This window comes from Vigna unguiculata, chromosome 5, assembly GCF_037176805.1.
Source record: "Vigna unguiculata cultivar grain cowpea cultivar isolate G323 ecotype 2 chromosome 5, ASM3717680v1, whole genome shotgun sequence".
Classification (NCBI taxonomy): domain Eukaryota; kingdom Viridiplantae; phylum Streptophyta; class Magnoliopsida; order Fabales; family Fabaceae; genus Vigna; species Vigna unguiculata.
This window is the reverse complement of record NC_140796.1, coordinates 28,816,164-28,841,507: the sequence shown is the minus strand read 5'-3', so window position 1 is coordinate 28,841,507 and position 25,344 is coordinate 28,816,164. Positions and strand designations below refer to the sequence as shown.

The following is a 25,344-nucleotide window of genomic DNA, read 5'->3' as shown; positions in this document are numbered from 1 at the left end:
AATTATCATAGTTATAGAAGTTCTAAGTAAAATAATATTATTCTTCTCATTTGTCTGTCATCATTTATGCGCTGGATTTTAACTTTTTCTGATACATAAAACAGTGGAGGGCAGAATGAAAGCTGTTCCTCATGCAAAGCCTCAACGCACCATGTATCATGTACGTGTCATGAAAAGCAGCACTCACATTTCTCTATAAAGACCACCCTCTCATACTATCTCTCTCAGTAAGTGAACACACATTTGCAAATCTTTCTCTAGAAAGTCTTGTTCCTGATCTGTTACATCTTCATCCATCATGAATGATCGCACATCCGTCATGAGTGATCGCACACAAGCACCCCACCATGTCCAAGTCCACACCACAACCCAACACTACGAAGCTGGTGTCGTTCCAGGACCTCGTTACGAACGTGCTGTTGTTCCCCCACAGTTCTATGAATCTGGAGGTAAGACCAGCTCTTACACTGCTGAGAGACTTCCCTCCGCCTCCCAGATCCTCGCTGTTGTCGTCGGCCTTCCTGTCGGCGGCGTCCTCCTTCTTCTGGGCGGACTTACTCTGGCTGGAACTTTAACGGGGTTAGCGGTGGCGATCCCACTTTTCATTCTGTTCAGCCCGATTCTGGTTCCAGCCACCGTGGTAATCGGGCTGGCAGTGGCGGGGTTTCTGACGGCGGGAGCTTTCGAGCTGACCGCAATGTCGTCGTTCTCGTGGATCTTGAATTGCATCCGAGAGAGCCAGGGGCCGGTGCAGGTGAACCTGGCGGCAGCGGCGAAGCATCAACTGGCGGATGCTGCAGAATACGTGGGGCAGAAGACAAAGGAAGTGGGGCAGAAAACTAAGGAAGTTGGGCAGGATATACAGAATAAGGCTCAGGATGCAAAGGAAAAGAGTGCGAAGGAAGCAAAAGATGCAAAGGAGATAAAGAGAACAACACTAATAGCAACAACCGCAACAGACTGAGTATTGTGATATGATGCGGTTTATGTCGGAAAATAATAATGTACCTCTTGCTTTGCCTTTGTCAGTGCTGTGTCTTCTGGTATTCTATGTAGGTCTGTGTTTTGTTGTCTAGCTTGGTTTGTAGTTTTGTTGTCTAGCTTGGTTTGTAGCTTGGTTTGTAGAAGGATGTATTTTGCTTCATGTCATAAAAAGGGGTACTACTAGCTACTACTCCGGTGTATATGGATGCTGGAAATGTGTTCTGCAGTTTTCACTTTCACTACTGTTGAATTCAATGTGAAGTTTGTTTTCCCTTGGTTTATGTAATCACTTTCTTTCTTCTCATACAGGATAGAAAAGGCGTACAACAAAACCCGTGTGAACAACGACAATTTTAAACAGATTTATTAATAATTTTCTAACATAATAAAAATCAAAGGACTAACAGATTGCACCTAAGAAAGTTTTCTTAACTGCACAGCACTTCAGCCAGAAACCTTTAGATTTGCCAGTTACATCTTTTAAGCACAAGGAAGCTTTGAGCTGCAAAAATATCAATGCCGATGAGGAAATTAACTTAAACGGTTTTCCTTCGTTGTTCTTCAATGAACACAGTTAATCAATATCATAGTCAAAACTCAGAAAGCCTTCTTCTCTAACACAAGATCCGCCTTGTGAGTTAATGTTTTAAACTTTATAAAAATTCTTCCCGATAGTGAAAAAAAAAAAGAACCCCTAAAGAGCAAAATTTAGCTACATTAGCTTGTTAAAACGTGTTTAAAATGTGAAAGGCCCTAGAGTGTACTAGGAAAAAATTTGTCTAATCAATAAAGAACATAATTCAATATAGTTAAAAACATTAAACAAAATAAATTGCATTCAGTGATGGAATTTACAATGGGCGACATCCTCAAGCATCACAAAATTTTCAAGAAATGAAACCAGACTAGGAAGCTTACGAAATTAACAAGCTGTAGTTGATTTCTTTATACAGCCAAACAAAATTGTAGCGGGGTGGGAGAGGAAGGAAATATTCAGTTCAGTGGAGAAGTGTTTGGGGTTGAGATCCAGCTTCAGCGTCATTACCACCATTATCAGTTTTCAACTTTGAATCATTATTAGGTATCCAAAACGTGAGAACACTTGAAGCTGCAGCGAACATGGCTCTGCGAGGGGCCCACTTCAAGCACGAAGGCACGCCAATATGGCTGCTCCAGCATGCCACCTGCATGGAAGAAAACCAGATGCTTGTCATATTTCGCGCTAATACATTGATAAAATATAAATATTGGTTTAAAGTGACTTTTTTTTTTATTTACAAATTATGTACCCTGCTAAATAATGTTGTTTTGGAGTTTATTAAAGATAGAGACTTTACTTTTTTTACACAATTTTAGGATGCAAAACAAATGTATTATGAATAGTTTACCTACTTGTGACCTTAGGAATAAATAAATGTGATCTTCAACATTACATATTTTTATTTTCTTAGTATACTTTGGTTTGATCCCTTTTTTTCTTTTGAATCTTATCAAAAACATTAGTACAAATTGTAATCTCTTAATTTTAAGCTCAATCTTTTATTTTCTCGTCTACTTTTATTGGAACATTGCTATGTGTTGTACTTATGAATTAAATCTAGAACTCTGGTTTTGTCTTTTGACTTTACACTTGTCTCTATGGTGCTAAGTATAAGTACAATACACGGTACGAATCGTACAACACAATACACATTGCTTGAAGACTCGTTTTTCTCTTGTATCGTATTCGTATAGTACAATTCAATCTCCAGCTCGTCTCATAGCTTGAATCGTAGCATCCATTGGCAGAGATGACACTCAGTGTGGCACCTCTCACGGTGGCGACTCTTGTTACAGCATCAACCTACCTGGCAGTGGCACGGCCTCAAATTTGGCCTCATGTCGTTTGTGAGCAAGGATAGACAACCCTATGGCTTTTAGTGGGTAAGAATTGGGAGCCGTTTTTAACCTAAAATTTTAATCCATTTTGTTTAAAACATTTTAAAGTCCAATTAGTAGATGGTAACTCCCTCTAAAATTACTAGAGCATCCAAAAAAAGGTGACTGGAAATTATCACTGCACCCAAAAACTTAAAAAAGGTGACTCTCTAGAACCTGCCACTACATTGAAAATTGAAATCTTTCTTTCTTACTCTCTTCGGTCAAATATTTATCCACCTATGTTTTTTTTTTTTTCATTTAACAAATGAGTTGGGTCATACAACCAGCCCCATCCAACCATTATAATACTAAATTGAAACGAGTCGCGAGATGAAAATTAAGCTCTCCCATACGCTTCGGGATTCAACTATCATTCTTCTCTCTACTCAGCGTATATATGAGAACATAAGTTTGTGAGAAAGAGAGGTGATCTAAACTCTTCTATTTATGGTATAATATCGATCAGTTTTGCTCAGCTGGCCTCTTTCTTGTCTTGCACAGTCTCTACCGTTGTATACCATTTGTCATTATCCGCCATTAGTCCATAGTCAGAGTTATCTTCGGTACCTACCAGATCTGGAGCATCTCTCCAAGCAATGACCAACTTTGTCAATCCCAAAGGTTGAATCAGCTCCACTCACAACCACACACACATTCTTTGTTCGATACTGCTAGGTGGCTGATGTCCACTCCCCGCCTTACTCTCACCAAACCAATGTCGTTCCTTGTTTGGGTCCAAAGAGCAAACAGGCCCAGCGAGCTTCTAGTTCATCATGTGAAGCACCGTTCAAGATGGGGAGGGATATATGTGAGAGAGAAGAGCAAGGGTAATGGATGGTCTAGAGCAGTTACTTAGAGGAGAAAGAGGAGAAATGTTTTTCTATTATCAGTATCAGGTGTGGAGTCAACGGGTTTGGTTCTTTTGCTGTTTTGTTGAATAGAGAACTTTGTTAGTTACTCTAGAGGAGCCTTGCTCTCGGCATAAGATTGGTTACTCAGTATTAGAGATAGAAAATAAATGAAACTGTGAAACAGTCATGTGACTGTACAGAAAGACTGAATGAGGTTTACTAAGAGAAACTCAAACGTATTACAATTCAACAGTTCTGAAAAGACAGAACTTATAAAAGAGAGGTTGAGAGCAGTTTATAGGTGGTTCCTGAGTTGTGTAACCACCAACACGTACAAGACAATAATTAATGCTAAACCTAGAAAAGAAAAAGGAATTCAGAATTATAGAAAAGGAAATAAAATACAAAGAAAATAAAAAGCAAAGAAAAAATAAAACATCAAGAAAACACAGTCATTTAATACTCAAATATGTCTTCCCCCACTCTCTTTTGTTTCTTGTTTCATGGTGTGAATCTTTAACAATTGATCTGACCTTCGGAAACCCTTCACTGATCAGTGAATGGCACCAAGGAATAAAAGAAACAAGGAGAAACAAGGAGAACCAACATATATAGTCGTAATGGAATCGTGGGTTGATCTCGTCGAAGAAGAACTGACGAATATGAAAACAATAATGGAGATTCGACGGTTCATAATAAAAATACAATAGAAATAACAAGGAAGGAAGTTGAAGATAATCAATCGAAATTGAAGGAGCTTATGACTCGTAGCTCTAGCATAAGTATGAACAAGGTCGGAGAGGGCTCTATTGGCTCAAAAGACACGAAAAATATGAAGCAGACTAGCCCTTAGAAGGGGATGAACTAACTATGTTCCTCAATCAATGAAAAGAATAGAACTTCTACTTATGTTTAGTCGGGAAGACCCTGTTGGCTAGATATCAAGAACTGAGATCTATTTCAAGATACAAGAAACCAGTGAAGCTGTGAGAGTGAAGCTCACTCAGTTGTGCATGGAAGGAGGAATGATACACTTCTTCAACTTTCTATTGAACGATTAAATTGATTTGACATGAGATGAAGAAAGAGTTATTGGATAGGTAGTATAAGGGGAGAAGGGAGTGTCGTTGACCAACTGACGGCCTTCATTAGACACGGACCATGGAGGAGTACATAAGTCAATTTGAGTGCTTAATTGCACAAGTACCCAAGTTTCATGTGTGATGAAATCAACGCGCGAATTACGAATATTTTGTAATGCCTTTCGGGCTTGTCATGAATCTCAACATTTCAATCTCTCATGAATAAGGATTTTAGAGACTTGTTTAGAAAAAAAATGTCTTAGAGATATGACATTCTTATCTACAACAGGGAATGGGAAGAACACTTGCAGCAATTAATTGAGGTGCTTGAAATTCTGAGACAACATCAATTATATGCTAACTAGGTCAAGTGTAGTTTTGGCATGAAGATGGAGTGTTTGGGACACATAATCTCTATTCACAAAGTTACTATTGATATGGAAAAGTTTAGCAATGTAGTGGATTGGCCCATACCGAAAAACATGAAAGGAGTTTGCAGATTCCTTTGCCTTATGGGGTACTGCCAGAAATTCATTAGTAATTATGGTAAAATTGCAAGGCCACTCAATGGTTTAACAAAAAAAACCGATAGCTTTGGATGCAGTGAAGCTTAGAAGGCGTTTGAAGAGCTAAAGAAAAATCACAACGCTAGTATCACGCCTTCCAGATTTCGAAAAAGAATGAGCTGGAGTATGACACATCAAGAGTTGGAATTAGGGCAATGCAAGATGGAAGACCTATAGCGTACTCAGGAAAGCCTTGAGCTTCAAAGCATATCTAGGTCATCATATGACAGGGAGTTAATGGTTGTTGCTCTAGCCATTCAACATTGGAGGCACACTTAATAGGGAGGAAGTTCAAGGTTTACAATCAGAAGAGTCTCAAACGGTTGTTGCAACAGGGAACTACAAACAAAATTCAACAAAACTGGGTGACAAAACTTTTGGGTTTTAATTTCGAGATAGTGCACAAGCTTGAAAATGAGAATAAAGGTGTTGGTGCTTTGTCGAGAAAAGTTGAGGAATTAGAATTGAAGAGTATGATATATATACCCGTTTGGTTGGACTGCCAATAATTGGTGACATAAGTGCATGAATATAATAAGTGGAGGAAAGTGATAGAGGAGTTTCATCAAGGAAACCCTGATAAGGTCTCCACTCGGTTCATGTATAAGTTTGGAGTTATACTATACAAGGAGAGATTGATGCTTGCTAAGAATTCCCATTGGATCCCAATGTTGTTAGAAGAGTTTCATGCCTCCCCACAAACATGGCACTCAGTTTTATACACTCCACACATAAGTGTGGAGTTTCTCAAATTTATCCAAACCCGTGATACTTGTCAAAGGCAAAAATACGTCTATGCATCTCCAAGAGGACTAGTGTAGTCACTCCCAATTCCGGAGAGAGTTTGGGAAGACATAAGCATGAACTTCATTCAAAGCTATATTGGTAGTTGCAGACCATTTAACTAAATACCACCCATTTTTGTGCCATTGAAGCATTCTTAAACTGCTAGGATGATTGTTGGAAGATTTTGTGAAGAAGTAATGAGGCTCCATGGCATTCCTAATTAAATGGTGAGTGATACTCATTGTTCATGAGCTCATTTTGGAAGGAGTTTTTTCAAAATGCAGGGGACTTAGTTGAAGATGACTATAGCATATCATCCTCAATCGGGGACAGACAGAAGTGACTAATAGATGTCTTGGTAGTTATTTGCAATGTTTTATTACGGATCAAACCTAAAGAGTGACTTACATGGATCCCATGGGCAAAATTTTGGTTCAACACCACATTTCATGACTCAATAGGTACAACACCATTTGAAGTTGTTTATAGGGCGTCAATCCTCTAAAATAGTGCAAGTTGTACCAGGGGAAGTAAAAGCCAAAGTTGTTAAAGGAGAGCTCATGGATAGAGATGAAGCTTTGAAGCAATTGAAGAAGCATTTGTCGAAGGCAGAACTTAGTGTGGGTGCAGGCCAATAAACATTGTATAGAGAAAAAGTTTATAAGCATTTGTCGAGGGCACAACTTATTTATCTTACTATTATAGGACATGATCTATCTTTGGTGTTATTAGTCAGTTCATGCATCATCCTTTGTATTGATCATGCGATTATCATTCATATTCTAAGATATTTTAAACAGACCTCAGGACAAGGTTGCAATATGAAGTTAAAGGAAATACCCAAATCGCTAGGCATTGTGATGCTGATTAGACAAGATCCACCACTGACAAATGCTCTACTACAAGATATTGTGTTTATTTTGGAGAAAATTTATTTTTTGAAAAAGCAAGAAACAGAATGTACTTTCCTTATTCATTGCTTAAGATGAATATAGGCCAATGGCATCTCTTATTTGTGAAAGTTTATGGATTAAACAATGTAGTTTCCTTATTAATTGCTTAAGATGAATATAGGCCAATGGCATCTCTTATTTGTGAAAGTTTATGGATGAAACAATTCCTTCAACAGCTAAACTTATGTGAGATTTAGCAAATGAATATATATTGTGATAAGAGAACAAAACATTGTTTCATTTCATTCAAGCAAGTTGTTGTCCAAGGAATTTTATACTAAGTTTGATAGATCCAATGATCAACTTGTAGATGAGTTAACAAAATCATTAAAAGGACCTCAAATTGAATTTATTTGTTGCAAGATTAGTACATGAAATTTCTATACCCCAGCTTGAAGGACAATGTTAGAATAGGTCTTTAATAGTTCTGTCTTTTGTATACCTAAGTTATACATTTCTATGCATCTAGGACTCTAGTTCTGTCTTTTGATTTTCAGTCTTCCCCTACTCATTGTATCAAAATTCTATCAATATAAATGAGAACATGAGAGGGGTGATTCAAAGTCTCTCACCTTCAATTAAAAATTTGTGTGTTTTTGATATTTTATAGAACTTACTTATCTCCTTTAGGCCATAGTCGACCCATCTACCAATGAGGCAACCCTTATGTCTTTGAAAAGATTGGATTTTTCTTTCCTATCTTGATTTCACATTTGGATTCTTAAGCTCTCAATAACTCAAATCCACTTGTTCTTTGAATAACTTGTTAGTATAAGCAGATGAACCATTTTTTGCATGTTGGTTTTCTTCGTGTTTTACAAAACTCTCGTCCCTAAGAAAGAAGTAGAATGTGGTGGCAAGATTTAGTAGAGAAGCAAAGTATATAGCAATGGCTTCTGCATCTTGTCAGCTTATTTGGCTAAAAGAGTTCCTTATAGGGGTGGCAATAAGGGTCTGGCCTAGCGGGCCGACCCGCAAAAAATACGTGAGACAAGCCAAGACATTGAACCCACAAACCCGTTAAAGCCTGGCCCGCATAGCCCGCTGGCCGGCATAAAAAAAAAACTTGCATTTGTGTATATCAATTACTTTCCTTTTGTATCTAGAGACATTATTCCTTGATTTGTTAATTCCAATGATCAGTTAGCAGATATCATCACTAAACCATTGTGGGGTCCTAGGATTGATTATATATGTATCAAGCTTGGTACATATGATTTACATGCTCCAACTCAAAAGGGCATACATTTTGTATGAGCTTGGGTCCAACCCTATGTCATGCTTTATATGTATATATATTCCTAAATTGTGCTAATTGAAATATAAGAGGAATATATCACATAAATGTATATTATTTCTCTCTTCACCTTAAATGTCTATACTCTCCTCACTAGTGCTTCCAATGCCTTATATGCACAAGGTCAAACCATCATAAAAAATGTCAGATTTTCCTTGATAGGTATCACTTAAATATCACCTCACACACAACCATTTGCTTTTGTCATAATTTGTGATTTTTACTTTTTTCTCACATCGTCCCTTTAAATTCCAACATTCACTACTATAGAGTATAGTTTAGTCATATAGACACTCATTTTTTTTTTCATTTAAACATATACTCTTTTCTCATTACAAAGAATATACATTTACAGTTTTCAGTAAATAAATTAAATGTTTCATGAACTGAGGAAGTCTTTGGACATTAAGTGTAAATGGTTTTAGGTACCCATCAATAAAGCAGTTTCTTTTACTAATTTGAAAATTCGGAGGGTACATCGTAGTTAATTATAAGGGCTATCTTTGTGTATATTTTACTAATTTTAAATTTATATATGCACGTTTATCACAATATAGAATGAAGACATATTCAATGGGCATAATTCAGTAATGCTCAAAACTGAACCGCAGACATTTGGTATCTATGCATCATGTTGGGCCTACAACACCATCAGTTCAACACAAAAGTAACGGGAGATATTCCACAACTTCAATTATTCCACTAATGCATCAATAAACATGTCTACATCTATTAATTACAGATGAGGGTTCAAACATCTCTCAAATTGAAAGCATCCTTTTAGAATTAAATAAAAAACTATGTATAGCAGAATCATATTATAGTACAAAATAGGGAATACCTCATTCTTCGTCTCAATACTCCAAGCATGCATGGTTCCACCTCCTGAGCCTTAGAGATCAAAATTAAGAAATTATATATTCTTTAGAACTTAAGAAAAATTTTAATGGTAGAACAAACGTAACTTAATGCAGACTATCCATTATATAGTGCATCGACAGTAATTGACAATAATTTCGTTTAAAGAACCATGTATGATGTATATTACAAATTACATCTCTTATGGACTACTCTTGGGCTCAACAAATTAAATAAGAAATTATAGAAAGGAAATCATAATTAAAAACAAAATGACATTTCTCATTTTCTGATCTAACAAGTTCTACAGTTTGACCAGTCATCAACCTGATTGTAATTATAAACTTCTCTTATCAATTGCCTATAATCCCTTGAGAATGAAAATATGAGAAAGAATGCTCAAGAGACTAATTCATCTCTTAGCTGATTCATGTATTTATAAGAGTCCTTTCTCAAAAAATATCTGAAAAGACTACACAGGACACAATAAGTATTAAAAATAAGCTAAACCATTTTAATAAGTTAACCTATTCAAAACAAGTTGAAAAATTCTAACACTTCTCCTCAAGTTGGATCATATAGATTTGTTAGGTCAAATTTAAGCAGACCATCATCATGTGTTTTGATTAGCATAAACAAATATTAATTAATAATCTTAATTAAAATCAGAATCTATTGTCTCATCTGAACATGCATCATTCTTAACATATATATGTTGTACAATTACATAGTTTGTCCGGTCTTTCCTTCCTTTTAATTTTAAGAACAGACTTTGCATCTGATAAACTTCAAAACTTGTTAGAAACATGACTTGTCAATGCATCTGTCTCAATATTTAATTTACAGGATATAACACTGCTATATTTATTTCGTATAAGCCAGGATTTAAAGAGAAATGAGTGTCAAGACTATATTGTTTGTCACCACCTATATGGACACCACAAACAATATCAATCATATGCAACACTTCAAAATATCATAAAAGAAAGAAGAAAATACAAAATAGTGGAAGACCAAACCTCTAATTCTTAACCCTATGAAGGGTATTTAAATTTAACTCTTACAAAGACAAAGGAAATCGACAAGAATATTTGCACTTAATGCTTGAAGTTAGAAAGCATCTTATAGAATTGTATATGTTCTGAATGTAATGTGTGTCTATTGAATATAATCAATTACAATAAAGACACCTAATAAATACGAATCAATAATCCTAATTTTCAAGATTATGTAACAGTTGATTTCCAAGAAATCTCAGTTGATTATATTCTAACACTCCCGCTCAAGCTGGAGCATATATGTTATTATGCATCAAGCTTGTTACAAATGTACTCAATCTGAAGGCTTCTAAGGAACTTGGTGAATACATCAACCAGCTAATTGCTAGAGTTGACAAAATCAGTAGTGATTTCTCCAAAGAGGACCTTTTCTCTAACAAAGTGACAATCAATTTCAATATTTTTGGTTCTTTCATGGAAGACTGGGTTTGATGCAATGTGAAGTGCAACTTGATTATCACAAAGAAGCTTTGTTTCATGGATGTCTCCTATTTTAAGTAGTGGTAGTTGCCTAAGCCACGTAAGCTCACAAGTGGCTACTACCATAGCACGATATTTTGCTTCTGGAGTAGATCTGACAACTATATTTTGCTTTTTACTTCCCCATGAGATAAGGTTTTCTATGATAAGATCACAGGACCCAGAAGTGGATCTTTTATCTGTTGGTCATCTTGTCCAATCCGCATCAGAGTAATGAGTGATCTTAATATTGCCTTTGTCTTCATACAATAATTCTAATCCTGGAGCATTTCTTATGTATCGAAGAATTTGTGTCACACTGAATTAAGACAAAACTAAAACGATCAAACCAAGCCCAAGGAGACTGCTTCAAACCATAAGATACTGTTGAAGCTTACAAACAAGACAAGAATCGTCGGGAGCAAGAAAACCAGGGGGTTGATCCATATAAACTTCTTCCTACAATTCACCACCTAAGAATGCATTTTTAATATCTAGCTGATGAAGAGGCCCATGATGAATAGCAGTCATAGCCCGAAAGAGACGAACAAAAGTTATTTTGGCCACATAAAAGATGTCCCTATAATCTAGATCAAAAATATGTATATATCAGGAATAGGCGAGTCTTCTTAAAATTCTATTGTAACATTGACATCCAATATAGGGAAAGTGTAGGAAAGGGTAGTCTCAAAAAAAGGTGACATCAACAGAAACTATATATCATTGAAGTTGAGGACAAAAATAACAATACCCCTTTTGAAGCCGTGAGTAACCAATGAAAATACATTTGATAGATCTGGCTGAAAGTTTATCTTTACCTGGAGTAAGGTCATGGACAAAGCATGTGCAACCAAAGACACGAACCAGAATGGAGTAAAGATCTTGTATTTTGGTAGGACTAGGATGACCTAAGCGTTGATGCTCAAGAGCTTAAGATGTGGTGGAGAAACAAGCAACTGATTGTGACAGATAGTATAATCCTCGAGACTCATGTCCTGCACCAATCGCCTATCCTGTATGTTGATCTTGAACAATAACATAATTATTAGCAAAAAGAATAGAGCAATCTTGGGGGTGAGTGAGCTTGCTTATGGAGATGAAATTAATAGGACGCCTTGGAATATAAAGCACAAAAATCTAGGGTAAGATTAAAAGAAGGGTGTATTTGACCACTTCCATGAACTTTCATTTGAGAGCCATTTCTCATGGTAACATAAGGTAAACAATCTAAATAAGCCAGTCAGAGGCACTGGAGTCAAGAATTCAAGGTCAAAGGGAGGAGAACTTAGAAATATAGGCTACAAGATTACCATGAGCAACGGCAGTGACAGGTTGTGTAGGCTGTATGGCTGCCTTGTATTGGAGAAACTCATTATAGGCATCAACTAAAATTAAAACCTCATTTAATGGTGTTGGAAAATTGACCTAAGCAATATTAATTGTCTTGTGTTGTTATTGTGCCTTTGTACGACATTCTTCCTCAATATGGCCAAACAGTTGACAAAAATTGCAACAAGGGCGTTGACCACGATATTCACCACGACTTGAGTGTGAGCTTTCGGAAGCCATGGGAAAAGTACTTGAAATGGGCTAAAAAGGTGCACTTGGGTGTGAGGAAGGAGGCAGAGGGCGCGTCGACAAGTGGCTCGTGCCGAAATAGTGAGAAAAACCAACCGGAGACAAGCGTGTGAGACGGACACATCGGGAAGTGTCACACATGTGGGCGCGTGCAACGGCAGATTGGAGCGATAAATGAAGCGCAGTGGTCGCCGGAAGAAGACAACCTTGTTCATAGCAGTCACCGGAGGAAAAGTACGCTCAGTGACAAAGAGGGCCACACAGTGGCCAGGGTAATGTTCACCCAAAAAAAAAAGATCCAAGACTATTGATACCATATAAAATTGTATATGTTCTAAATGTATTGTGTGTCTAATGAAAACCACACAATATGTATTTATACTATTCAATAGAATCAAGTACAATAAAGACACCTAATAATTAGGAATCAATCATAATCAATCATCCTAATTTTCGATATCATGTAAAGGTTGATTTCCTAGAAATTGTAACAGCTAATTATATTCTAACACATCTCTCAAGTCTATACATCAAAAGGTACAATCTTCAAAAAGAATAACATATGAAAGCTCGAAAAAGCTTGTTCAGTCAGTGAAACCTATTTTCTGCTACAACAATGAAGTGACAATAGCTGAAAAAAGGGTAAGTAGGTGCCCTAGCCAAGACTAAGTAGCAAGACTAAGTAGCAGCATAGTCTATAAAAGAAAGGATCAAGTAGAACAAAATTGAATGCTCATCTTCAAACTCACACAAAGCACTTAATACATGTTGGAGATCCTATATCGACTAGGAATAAGGTAGAATTATAATATATAAATAGAGTACAATCCTCACCTTACAAGTAGATCTCGTGAGGTTCAATTAAGCATAAACCCACTTACTAAGATGGTATTAAAACCTATCCTAGTCAAGTTCTTTGGGACTATTATGCTAGTGCTATCAGACTCACAAATATTTAATCCCACACTTGAAATGTTTACTTGACATGAGGGGTTTTGTTGGAGATCTAACATCGACTAGTGATATTACAAAATCATAATATATAGGTAAGATGCAAACCTCGCCCTACAAACCAGTTTTGACAAGATGAGTTAGGCTTAAACTTACTTTTTAATATGATATCAAAATCTATCCTAGCGAGGTTTTTCGAGCCTATCATAACACCTGCTTTCAAGCCATTGTCACACCACCCATAAATATTTACTTCCACACTTGAGATGTCTAGTCTTCAAAGTGAGAGGATATGATGGAAATCCCACATCATCTTATGTGTAAATGGAGGCAAAATGACTTTAGTCAATTAGTGTTGTATGATAAAACTCTTTAACTAGCCAGTTGGGGTTGACAATTGCAACACCATTGATCTAATTCCTAATTCCCTTTTTTCATGTTATTAATGCTTTTTTGGATTTTATTCTTATATGAGCAACTAAGAGTAATTTTACAAATAGATCTTTTGTCCATGACCAAAAGTGATGGAATATTATTTTATGTACTTCCAGTAAGGTGATAAAAGGAATCAAACCAAAGTCAATTTAGAGGCATTGAGTTCCTAAAAGCACAACCCTAGGTGTTCCTCATGAGTGTTTTTTTTTTCTAATTTCTTGTTGTGAAGCTTATTTATGAATTTGTCTCACCCATTGAAGATTGTGAATTCTTGGTGACAATCATTCACTAGTTTTGTGTGTACAATATCTGGACTTTTTAGTGCACTACAACTATTACATGAGATACACTTGCCTTATAACACAATGTTCACACACCAAGGTGCCAGCATGTCATTGGTAGACATCACACAAGATTTGTTCTAGTGGGCTAGGGTGAATATTACAAAACCACCAGATTTGGTTGTTGAAATTGAGATATTTTAGAAATTTTATATTTTATTCTATCAAGATATTTTAGGAAGTTTCAGATTTTATTCCTATTAATTTTAATTTTGTACATTGGTTGCATCTTATTTTTATTTCTAACATGTCAATTCCACAATTTCAGGAATTTGTTTTCTAGAATAGGTTGTGCTTATTTCATAAACTATCCAATCAATGTATGTATATTTAAGCCAGATGTATGTAATGAGATTGAACAAGAGAGAAAATATTTTCTAAACTAGAGATAGTATCAGAGTTCTTGATCCTTAGGAGCCTCTAATCATGTGATTTAATTGTAGTCTTTATTGTTGTGTAAACCTATAATTATAGCTTTCATTGTTGCAAACCTAATCACAGTCCTCATTGCTCAAACCTAATCACAGCTTCCATTGTTGCAAACTTCATCATAGCTTCATTGTTGCAAACTTCATCGTAGCTTCATTGTTGCATGTTCTTTGTGTGCGTCTAATCAACCTCTAGTTGTTGCACAATCTCAGGCCTACATAATTGTGCATTCACTTATCAACTTATCAGTTTATTTCTTTGTGCCCTAATCACACATAATTGTAATGGCTGAAATGAAAAATGGATACAAGACTCACAATACATGAGAATTATAGAGATCCTGATAATCAAGGAGAATCTATCCAGCTCAACCATGAGGAGCAAGAAAGAGTAAGATCCTTCCCATTATTTGATTGACATATTGGGATAGGTTACCACTTTTTGTTAGACATAATGTCTCAAATACACCCTTTACCCATTATTTGATTTTAGACTCTGAAACCACAGATCATATGACAACCCTCCTTAAATACTTTTCCACATATTCCCCATGTCTTAGCAACAAGAAAATTTCCATAGATGGAAACATGAGAACCGTAGCTAGTCAAGGAGATGTCCAAGTAAACCCAATCATAATTCTTAAAAACATTCTACATGTTTCTAAATTGTTCACAAACCTGATATATATACAAAAACTTACCAAGGATCTCACATGTAATGTGATCCTTTATAGCAACTCTTGCATATTGCAGGACAAGAAATCAGTGAGAATGATTGGATATGCTAGAATATGAAATGGCCTTTACTAAATGGAAGATTTGAATATGCCCATTAAAAGTCAATCTTTGATTTTTGAATCCTCCATTACCAACAAAAAAAAAAATTGTTTCATTGTCGTTTAGGACATCCTTCATTTTGTGTCATAAAGCTATTGTTTCTTTCTCTGTTCAAGAATGTAAATCTATAGAGTCTTCATTATGAGGTGTGTGAGCCAGCACAACACAAGCACGTACTTTTTCCTATGAGTAATAAAATAAGCACTTCTCCTTTTTACCTTGTTCATACAAAAGTTTGGGGTCCCTCCAATGTTCCTAATATTTAAGGGACTAAATGGTTTATCAACTTTATTGATGATTGTACACGGGTAACATGGCTTTTTCTCCTTGAGGTTAGCTCTGTTGTTATGCAGTTTGTGTCACTGATTAAAAATCAACTTGGGGTTACTATCAAGAAACTTAGGTCTAATAATGCTAAGATTATGTCAATCACACATTAAATTATTTATTTCAAAAAGAAGAAATAATCCATGAATCCCCATGTGTATACACACCCCAACAAAATAGAATTGTTGAATGATAAACGGGCACTTACTGTAACAAACAAGAGCACTCCTTTTCCAAAATAATGTTATGCAGTTTGTGTCACTGTTAAAAATCAACTTGGGGTTACTATTAAGAAACTAGGTCTAATAATGCTAAAGATTATGTCAATCACATATTAAATTCTTTCTTTCAAAAAGAAGAGATAATCCATGAATCCCCATGTGTGTATACACCCCAACAAAATAGAATTGTTGAATGATAAAACGGGCACTAACTATAACAAACAAGAGCACTCCTTTTCCAAAATAATGTTATGCAGTCTGTGTCACTGATTAAAAATCAACTTGGGGTTACTATTAAGAAACTTAGGTCTAATAATGCTAAAGATTATGTCAATCACACATTAAATTCTTTGTTTCAAAAAGAAGAGATAATCCATGAATCCCCATGTGTATACACACCCCAACAAAATAGAATTGTTGAATGATAAAACGGGCACTTACTATAACAAACAAGAGCACTCCTTTTCCAAAATAATGTTCGAAAAAAAACAATTAGTCACTTATTTATTTAACATATTACCTTATAGTGTTTTGTCATTAGAAAGTCCAATGGAAGTTCTCCATTCATTTTATTCACATATAACTCGTACACTTAACCTTCTACGTAGTGTATTTGAGTGAGTCTCATTTGTACAAGTTCACAAACAGAAAAGGGGAAAACTAGACTCAAGGGCTGCAAAATATGTTTTCTTAGGGTACTCTAATACACAAAAAAAAGGTATAAGTGTTCTCGTAATCCTTCCCTGAAATCTTCTTTTCATTCCTTCTTGTCATGCTTCTTGTATTTATTGCTCTTGACTATTTTCTATTTTCAATTGGTTTTCCCTCATCCTTGTTTACATTAAAGCGAGAAATTGTTTGTATCCTCTGGCAACTAGCAAGTTTTATAGTGATCAATGTTACCATAAGGTCTTGTTTTAAGACTATAAAACCATCAACAACAAACAACTGATTTGTCAGTTGTTTTGTCAACTCAAACAGGAACCAACTCCTAAGTACCACTACTTTGAAAGGCACATATCTCATCAATTATCGCCTGTAGCCACTCTGGGTGAGATAAAGCTTCACCTAGAGACATAGGAATAGGAATAATAGATAATGAGGACAAAGAATCATATTCTATGGGAGAAAGTTTATGATAATTGAGGTTTGCATAGTAGAGAGAAGGGTTAGGGATAGAATATGTACCTTTTTGAATAGCAATAAGCCAATCACTTTCAAATGAGAGCGAACAAAGTACCTAAGAAGGTGTCCGGAAATGATCAAGCATGACCTCCACCATAGCATTATCCATCAAAGATGGATACCTAAAAGTGTATCAATAAGTGATGAATGATGTTGATATACCTAAAGTTGTGCAAGAGAAGCATCTCGGTTTATGCAAAGTCATCTTGTGGTGGTGAACAGAGATTGACAAGGGTGGGAAAATGGGTACAAATGTTATCATTATAATGAATAGTTGGATAATATGGAACGATTCAAAAAAAGAGACCTCAACAGAAACACCATCTTTTGCAATTATGTTAACTCGGGATGTCCTCATTGTGCACTAATCATCATTGAGAGAGATCATCAATGCACATACTAACGATGATGAATAAAGATGGTAAAGGTCAAATGACTCACATCCATCACAAATTGTTTGACCTAATATCTTATCCTTCAAGGTAACATTACCTTTAGTGAAGGTAAGGATGATATCATGGGATTGAGTCAATTGGGTAATGAAGAATAGAGTCAACACTAAGGGATGGAAGGGGTTGGGTAGTACCAATGTTGCAAGCTTGTATTTGTGAACCATTGGCAGCAGTAAGGGATGGACTGTGTATGTCATAGAAGTGTGTTACTAGTGGATTGATGTGTCGCACACCATTTAATAAAGTCTTCCGATGTTGTTGGATACAAATAGGCGGGAAAGAGTAATAGATGATTATGTAGTAGATGCCTGGGAAATCTTGTGCGGATGATAGGTTTCACATGTAGCTTCCAACACCCATCAATTGTATGTCCAAAGCAGTGGCAATGTTCACATTTTGGACGATTTTTAGAATTACCTATGAGAGAGTGTCCACAATTATTACTTGGTGATGCAAAAAGTAGTGTTTTCACCAACAAATGAAGTATATGTCTCCATGTTTATTTTATGAAGATCACGGAGGAGCACAAGTAATACAAAATCGTAGTAGAATTTACTAGTGATCCTAAAATTTGATTATAGGTAGTAGCATACTCTTGTGGCAAGCCATACAGCCCAAGGTCATAAAGAATGTACTGTGGTTCTCAAGTTCCTTCATCACATCTACATCTAAAGATGGTAGAAAGAGCCACTAAAATCACATAAGGCAACTTGAAGCCACCTAAGATAAGCAAACATATGACCCTCAAAAACATCATGGAGCAAGTGTCATGAGATCTTGGCACATGTCGTACGTCATTGGTATAAAGGGCACGAACCGCACTCCAAACTCACAGGTCTTATGGGGACAAAAAACAGGTTTGAGTGAGGAGTAAATAATGGATTTAATAATACTACAAAGCTGAGCATCAATCTTTATCCATTGTTCACGATGTGCTTTAGGAATGAATTCAGCATGGTAGTGAGATGAGATTTGTTGCACAACCCACTTAACCATAACCTAATTTTGAAAGCCCAAGTGTAATAGTTATACCTGGAGAAAGGTCTGCAAGTAAAAATACCCCAGAGAAAGTGGATCTACCAAACCAGCACGGTTTAGAAAAAACCTTTGATACCATGTTAAACTCAGGGAAAGAGAGAAACATTGAGCTGAAACCTTGTTTCTGGGACATGAGTGCTTTATTTGCTTTGAGAAAAATAAGTCAATACAATAAATAGAGGAAATTTCATATCCTCTAATAACAAATATATGATATGAGAATAAATAAAAATGTTCAAATAATACATATATAATCTAGATATTCCTAATTATAGAGGATTAGCTCCTTATTTCTATAATTACAGCAATATTCCTGATTATATAGGATGAGCTCTTTATTTTTATAATTATAACATGTACAATGCCTAGACTTGACGCTCTCATTTATAACTATAATTACATCAATTAGAAATATTGTCAGTTCAACCAAAACCCACAAACACTAAACTAATAACCAGATTTGAACAAAAAAGAAAAAAATTGAAGAAATTAACAAAAACATGTTTTTCTGCATACTAACTGGTAAATACAAACCAGGAAATGAGATGCAGTGAAAAAGAAAACTTTTAAAAAGCTAACTTGTGAATAGATGATGTGTAATACCTGCCACCATGTATTTCCCATCTGGGGTAAAAGTAGCCTCTATAGGAGTACCAGGAGATGCTTCCAAACTAAACCCACAACGCTGCACAAGTTAGAAAACTATTAACTTCCACATATTTGAACAAACACACTATTGCATGAGGAAAATGTAATGCAAAAGATTCAATGATCAAAGAAGTTAACCTTTTCTCCTCCATATGCATCAAGAATATAAATATTGTTATTAGTAGTAGTTAAAAGCATTGATTTGCCATCATTACTGAATTTGATATCACAAACTTCAGCTGTGTCACCACCAACTAGAAAGGTGTCAAATGGACCCTACACCAATATGGGGCAATGTCAAAGTTGTGAAGTTAAGAGAAGTATGGAAAAATCTAGAGAAAGGCCACAAATACAAAACCTTGTCATAAGAACGGGAATCGAATAATTTAATAGCCCCCCCTTCCATTGCTACAGCAAAGACAAGGCCTTGTTGGTCATATGCAACAGCAGGTCTACCACGTAGACGTAAGATGCCCTGAAAACTATAAAAGTGAGCATAAATCGTAATTATCTCTTTCAATTTTTCTGCAGTGCACTGTGAAATTATAAACATTTTGAAGCTCAAACATGGGTTTAAATCACAGGTGAACTCATGGTTGCATTATGGTTGTAGCATGTCAACTCAATCAATGCAATTGCAGTGGTTGCCACAACCAAGATGTTATAACTGCATCAGGTGATGCAGTCCTTGAGCTCAACCACTAACAAAATATTACAATGTTAAGTACTGAAAGAAGCATATGTAGGAAAAAGTAGCCTGTTTTCTATATATTTTACTTGGTAATTTTGTCTTATATAGGATATTCACCAGTATAACTAAGAATCTAGACAATATTTTAATTGACATTCAACACTCAAATCAATACTTTAAATCTCTCCCTCCACCAAAAAGGAAACTACCAACCTGGCAAGCATTTACTCGAAGATCCCATATCCTGACACTGTGGTCTAGAGAACCAGACATGAAGCTATCATTGATTGGAGACATGCAGAGAGAAACAACCCTAAAGAAAGTATAACAAAGGTATTAACATACTCAGAATCATAGACAAATTGTTGTTCTGATTGCACATGAAAATAATTTATCTATGCTCCGGGTTCAAAAAGAAAAGGGAGAGGCAAAGGAAAACTTACTTTAGATGCATCAGTAGCACAAGATAAACATTAAAAACCGTTTAAAAAAATTTAAAAATCAAATAAAATTACCGTCCGCCAAAAGTTGAAAATAAGACTACTTATATTTCATTTGTATGTATGATAAAAAAATTCACAATCTTGGCGGCCAGATATAATTCCAAGCATCTGCTTATACAAATAATTATAAACAGTGACCTTAGTCCTAACTACCAGAGGCCAAATATGTCCCAAAACAAGAAGAAAATGATAGAACAATAAGAAACAAGAATTGTTTTCTGCCTAAAGTGTAGCAATTAAAAAAAAAGCAGCTAGTTTTCCTTCTGCAAGGTAAAAAAGAACATTTATCAACATTCAAACCTAACCTCTGTTTGTGCCCTTTGAAGTATCTTATGCATCGGTTATCATACATTGATAAATATCGCAATGATTCTGGCAAAAACAGAATAAGAAATCAAAAACTGCAATCATAACTTGTTGCTGAAACTTGTCAACTAAAATGGTTTTAAAGAGATGCCCACCTCCAGTAGACTCCAAATTGTATTTTGAAGAGCATATAACAGAGCTTGGATGATGAGTAAAACATATCCTATCTGTACCATGTTTCTTATGAGAAGTGGTCTTCAGCAACCTGGAATTCACGGTAAAATGCATAGAAAAAAACTATTCATGTATGAAGCAAAGTAAATCATATAAACTGGATCATTTATTAAGCAAACCATTTCACCGAGAAAAAAAGGAAAACTTAATCAGTATAACTAACTGCAAGCAAATGTTTATTGTATTAACAAATTAAGCTTCTGCAATAAAGCAAATATCTTTTTTGGACAAAACAAAACAAACTTAAGAACAAAAATGTTGCTTGGTATTTGATTCTATCTTTCTCTTTTCTTAATCTCGAAGGACTTATCATCACAATACAATTTCGAGCAGATATATAACGTTGTAAGAATAGTTTAAGAAAATGTATGTGGTAGTTATTTTTGAGTGGAAGGTCGTGTATACCTTTAAGTAGAAAGGTTAAGCCAAGTAATTACATATTTTATTAAATAAAAATTATTCTTATTTGTTAAAGAATAAAATGGTCTAAATTAAAAATGACACCAAAAGTAATTACAAAAAGTGTATCCTCTTTACATAATAATATAGATGAGGTCGTTAGTTAGGCAACAAGTTTGAAAGTATAAAGTTTCGGCTAATAGAATTATAACGGCCAAGATACTAATACTTGTTGAAAAAACACAAATGTTAGGGAACGCCTTCGGTGACTTTTTTTCCGGAAAAGTCACGTAACTTTAGTTAACTTTGCTCAATCTTTAATTGGTTTCTTCCATTTTCTTTTTTTTGAAAATTGAAGTTGGTCATTTAACACATGAAAATTAACTAAAGTCACTGAATCCGTCCCCTAAATGTTAATAAGAATGACAAGAAAGATACACCAATTATCAAATAGTAACCGACAAAAGTAATTGCTTACAATAACCATTTGGGTCCTTTCTAGTGCACACGCTTGCAACCAGTACAGCCATTTGCTCAGTTAAGAATAGATTCTCAACAACAACTAAAATCACCCACCATTAAGTAAAAGAAAACATCTAGGAAGCAATGACACCTCATAGCATGTCAACATGTTAGACACTTTTCAAACAGAACACTTATCAAACACACCTTCTACACATGTCCAATACCCGTCAACCTTGTCGCAATTAAAAAAACTTGTCTAGGATCAAACACATACTGGACGCCTATTGATGCAACTTGAACAAGACTAAAAAGAGTGAACCAACACCATTTATTTGCTAAACACTTCCTAGATACTACTGTCATGCAAAGGTACAACGAAATAAAAAATCAACTCATCTTTATATTACAAGTTTTTGGTGAGGCTAATATCCATAGAACTTAACAATTTTTTTGAATTCTTAGGCTAAGATTTGCTTCTTTCTCATAAAAGTAAACTCACTTGGCATTAGCGATGTCATAAAGTCGAACTGAGTCATCCTCACTTGCCGTGACAAGTAAATCATCCTTTCGATGAAAATCAATGGAGTGTATCTTCCCACCCTGGAAATACTAAGATAATTAAGCACTACAGAAAAGGCACAGTTGCGATGAAGCCACCATTTCCACACCAAAAACAACAAGAATATAAGATAGAAATTGATTGAAAGGAACCAAGGATTTGTTCCTCAAAGATATTTCACTCGTTCATATTCCAAATTACTCACACTTTAAATCAAATAAAAATAACATAAAAATATTAGTTTAAAAAGGAAAAGCTCAAGAATCTCAGTAATTTGATCCAATAGAACAACGGCAATAAGTTCAGATAAAAGCCTAAAGCTAGATATATGAACAGAAGGTTCCGTAATAGATTAATGGACCCTAACAGAAATGTTTTTCCTTGCAACGAGAAACGCCTAAATGTGACTGAGGGTACCCAAATGAAGTTAAAAGAATGAAATTTAAAGGGAATAGAAGAGTTACGAATTCGGAGAAGACGGCTCCTATGGACATGCTGCGAACCAAATCATCGTCAAGCTCCGTAAGCGACGACGTCATCTTCGCCGAGCAAAGTATCAACAGTGTGAAAGGGAAGAAACACGGCAGAACAATCCGTCGTCTCTTTTTCACAGTTCTTTAACTGGTGGTGGGACAGGTTGGGATATTCCTCCGCTATTTATTAGTAACTTCAAGAAGCACTACATTTTATTATATATATTATGTACTGTTATAAATACATTTATGTTTTACATTTTTAAAATTATATTATTTTAATGAAAATAAGAAATAAATATTGAGAAGCACTTATGTTTACACTAATTAGCAATGATAAAGACTTATATTAGTGTATCTATATTTTTAGGTAGGAATGTCAACATGACGGGTAGAGTACGGGTAATAGTTTCCTCCTATCTTACCCACTAGATAAATATTTGCCCTACACTTGTATTTGTATTTATACAGATATTCGGTTATACGGGTACCCACATATTTTTTTTAATATACACGGATATCCACGAGTACTCATGAGTATTTATAAAACAAAAATTTAATATTTAACAAATTATTTTAACCATAAATTCAAATAAAAATACAATGCAAAATATTCATAAATTTCAAACAAATTACAAATAACCTATTTAATTAATGTTGAATGACAATTTATAAAGAAATGTAGATTTTTTAAAACCAATTGATCAAAAAAAACTTATCCAAAATCGATGTAGTAATGTTTTTATCATTTTTTTAATTTAAATTAGAGTATAGCGGGTACGGATATCCATAGATACAAATACTATGATACTCGTACTGCCCTGTTAACATATGAGTATAAAGAATACCCGTACTCATTACCCGCGATATCCATTTACAATATCGATTTTCTACCGGTTGCAAGTTTTATCCAAGGATACCTGCAGGCACAGATTTTTTTGGCATCCCTATTTCTAGGAATGCCAACGGGACTAGAGATGCCAAACAAACTCGTCTCCATGGATATTACCCGAATTCGTCCATGTTTTAACGAAGAACCCCCTATATTAACTGAGTATGAATATGGGTATAGGGAATCCTTAACTTTCTAAATTAGATATGGGAATGGATATGGAAATGTACATATCTGCCTCGTCCCCATACTCACCAAAATACTCGTTCCCACCATATCCTCGTCCCTCTTTAAATTATTAAAATATTTATAACCAATTAAGTAATCTTTTTATATATATTATATAATATATTATGTATATATATATAATATATATATATACATAATATATTATATATAATATATATAATATATATAATATATATAATATATATACATAATATATTATATATAATATATTATGTATATATTATATATATATATATATATATATATATATATATATATATATTACTATACACTTTCTATTTCTTATTTCTTTAAATTGTTTCGTTTATTATGAAATTCGTTCACATCTTTAATATTATTTTATCTTATTATAATTTTTATGTAATTATATTCAAATGATGTATGTCAATTAGATATTTTTTATGTCTCACATTTGAATATTTTTCATTTATTTTCTGTTTTTCTTTTATATGAAAATGTTTAACACTCAATTGAAGTGTTTCAATAGAATAAATCTTTCATTTACTAGGTATTATAACAAATTTATATACTTTACTCTATTATTATTATTATTATTATTATTATTATTATTATTATTAATTTTTGTTTCATTTGAATAACTATTTTGTTTCACTAAAATAATTTTCGTTATTTCTCAATCCTTGACTATGTTGATATTTGAAAAAAAAAATAGATCTTTAAGGTATTTTTTATCTTACACTAGTGCAAAAACACTATTCCACGACATTGTTCCACGACGGCTACCATGCAGGCATAGTCGAAAGGAACGCGGTGGCAGAAACGTAAATAACGTGATCAAAATTGACGACGATTTTACATTTAACCGTCGACAATTTGAATCGTTGAGACATCAACGACGGTTATCAGTAAAGTCGTCATTATTTGCTTAATAACGTCGACGGTTATGCTGCGAATCATCGTGGAAATGCGTTTTGCTTTGCCACCGTTGAACATTGCCGCTAGGTGAAGGGCTTCCACCGTTGAACGTTGCCGCTAGGTTTGTCGCTACCACCGTCGAAGTTGCCGCTGGGTGAGGTGCTACCACCGTCGAAGGTCTGCTGGCTGAGACGCTACCACCGGTGAAGATGCCACCACCAATGTGATTTGTCTTCCCGTCCCTCACTCGCGCCCTAACTCTACTCCAATTGCCACCACTGTGTCTGCTTGCGCGAAGCTACAACCACCATTGCTTCTAGTTTATTGTTCCTCCCTCCTTCATTTATTTGAGCTTTGTTGTTGCTCCATTGCTCCATTTCTAGAGGTAAGTTTTTTTAACTTAGTAATATTTTTAATTGTTTAATATTATGAATAAGTCTCT

General features: G+C 35.0%; 2 protein-coding genes across 3 annotated transcripts; one reads left to right on the top strand and one right to left on the bottom strand.

Annotated features, from left to right (window-relative positions):
- The first annotated feature begins 204 nt into the window (after window positions 1–204).
- Window positions 205–1,256, top strand: LOC114184867 (P24 oleosin). The gene has a single exon (XM_028072232.2). It carries the CDS (start codon window positions 299–301, stop codon window positions 962–964), a length of 666 nt encoding a protein of 221 aa, XP_027928033.1. The 5' UTR covers window positions 205–298; the 3' UTR covers window positions 965–1,256.
- Window positions 1,039–23,080, bottom strand: LOC114184866 (Transducin/WD40 repeat-like superfamily protein). Of its 2 annotated transcripts, XR_014995404.1 has the most exons (12): window positions 22,877–23,080; window positions 22,353–22,453; window positions 20,911–21,020; window positions 20,755–20,821; window positions 20,160–20,259; window positions 19,614–19,730; window positions 19,394–19,531; window positions 19,211–19,292; window positions 9,281–9,330; window positions 1,903–2,168; window positions 1,399–1,486; window positions 1,039–1,281 (listed from the first exon to the last, which is right to left on the bottom strand). XR_014995404.1 is itself a non-coding variant. In XM_028072231.2 (10 exons), exons 1-10 carry the CDS (start codon window positions 22,949–22,951, stop codon window positions 1,983–1,985), a joined length of 1,026 nt encoding a protein of 341 aa, XP_027928032.1. In that variant the 5' UTR covers window positions 22,952–23,080; the 3' UTR covers window positions 1,791–1,982. The 2 variants fall into 2 exon arrangements, 1 of the variants encoding a protein (XP_027928032.1); XM_028072231.2 differs by lacking the exons at window positions 1,039–1,281; window positions 1,399–1,486 and having other exon boundaries at window positions 1,791–2,168.
- Between the last annotated feature and the right edge of the window lie 2,264 nt (window positions 23,081–25,344).

Excerpts from the sequence above, each read along its gene's own strand:
- LOC114184866 (XM_028072231.2), bottom strand. The coding sequence starts at position 22,951 with ATGACGTCGTCGCTTACGGAGCTTGACGATGATTTGGTTCGCAGCATG. Across the intron at positions 19,532-19,613 it reads ATTCCCGTTCTTATGACAAG|GGTCCATTTGACACCTTTCT; the intron begins GTTTTGTATTTG and ends ATATTGGTGTAG. Across the intron at positions 19,293-19,393 it reads ATGCATATGGAGGAGAAAAG|CGTTGTGGGTTTAGTTTGGA; the intron begins GTTAACTTCTTT and ends TAACTTGTGCAG.
- LOC114184867 (XM_028072232.2), top strand. The coding sequence starts at position 299 with ATGAATGATCGCACATCCGTCATGAGTGATCGCACACAAGCACCCCAC.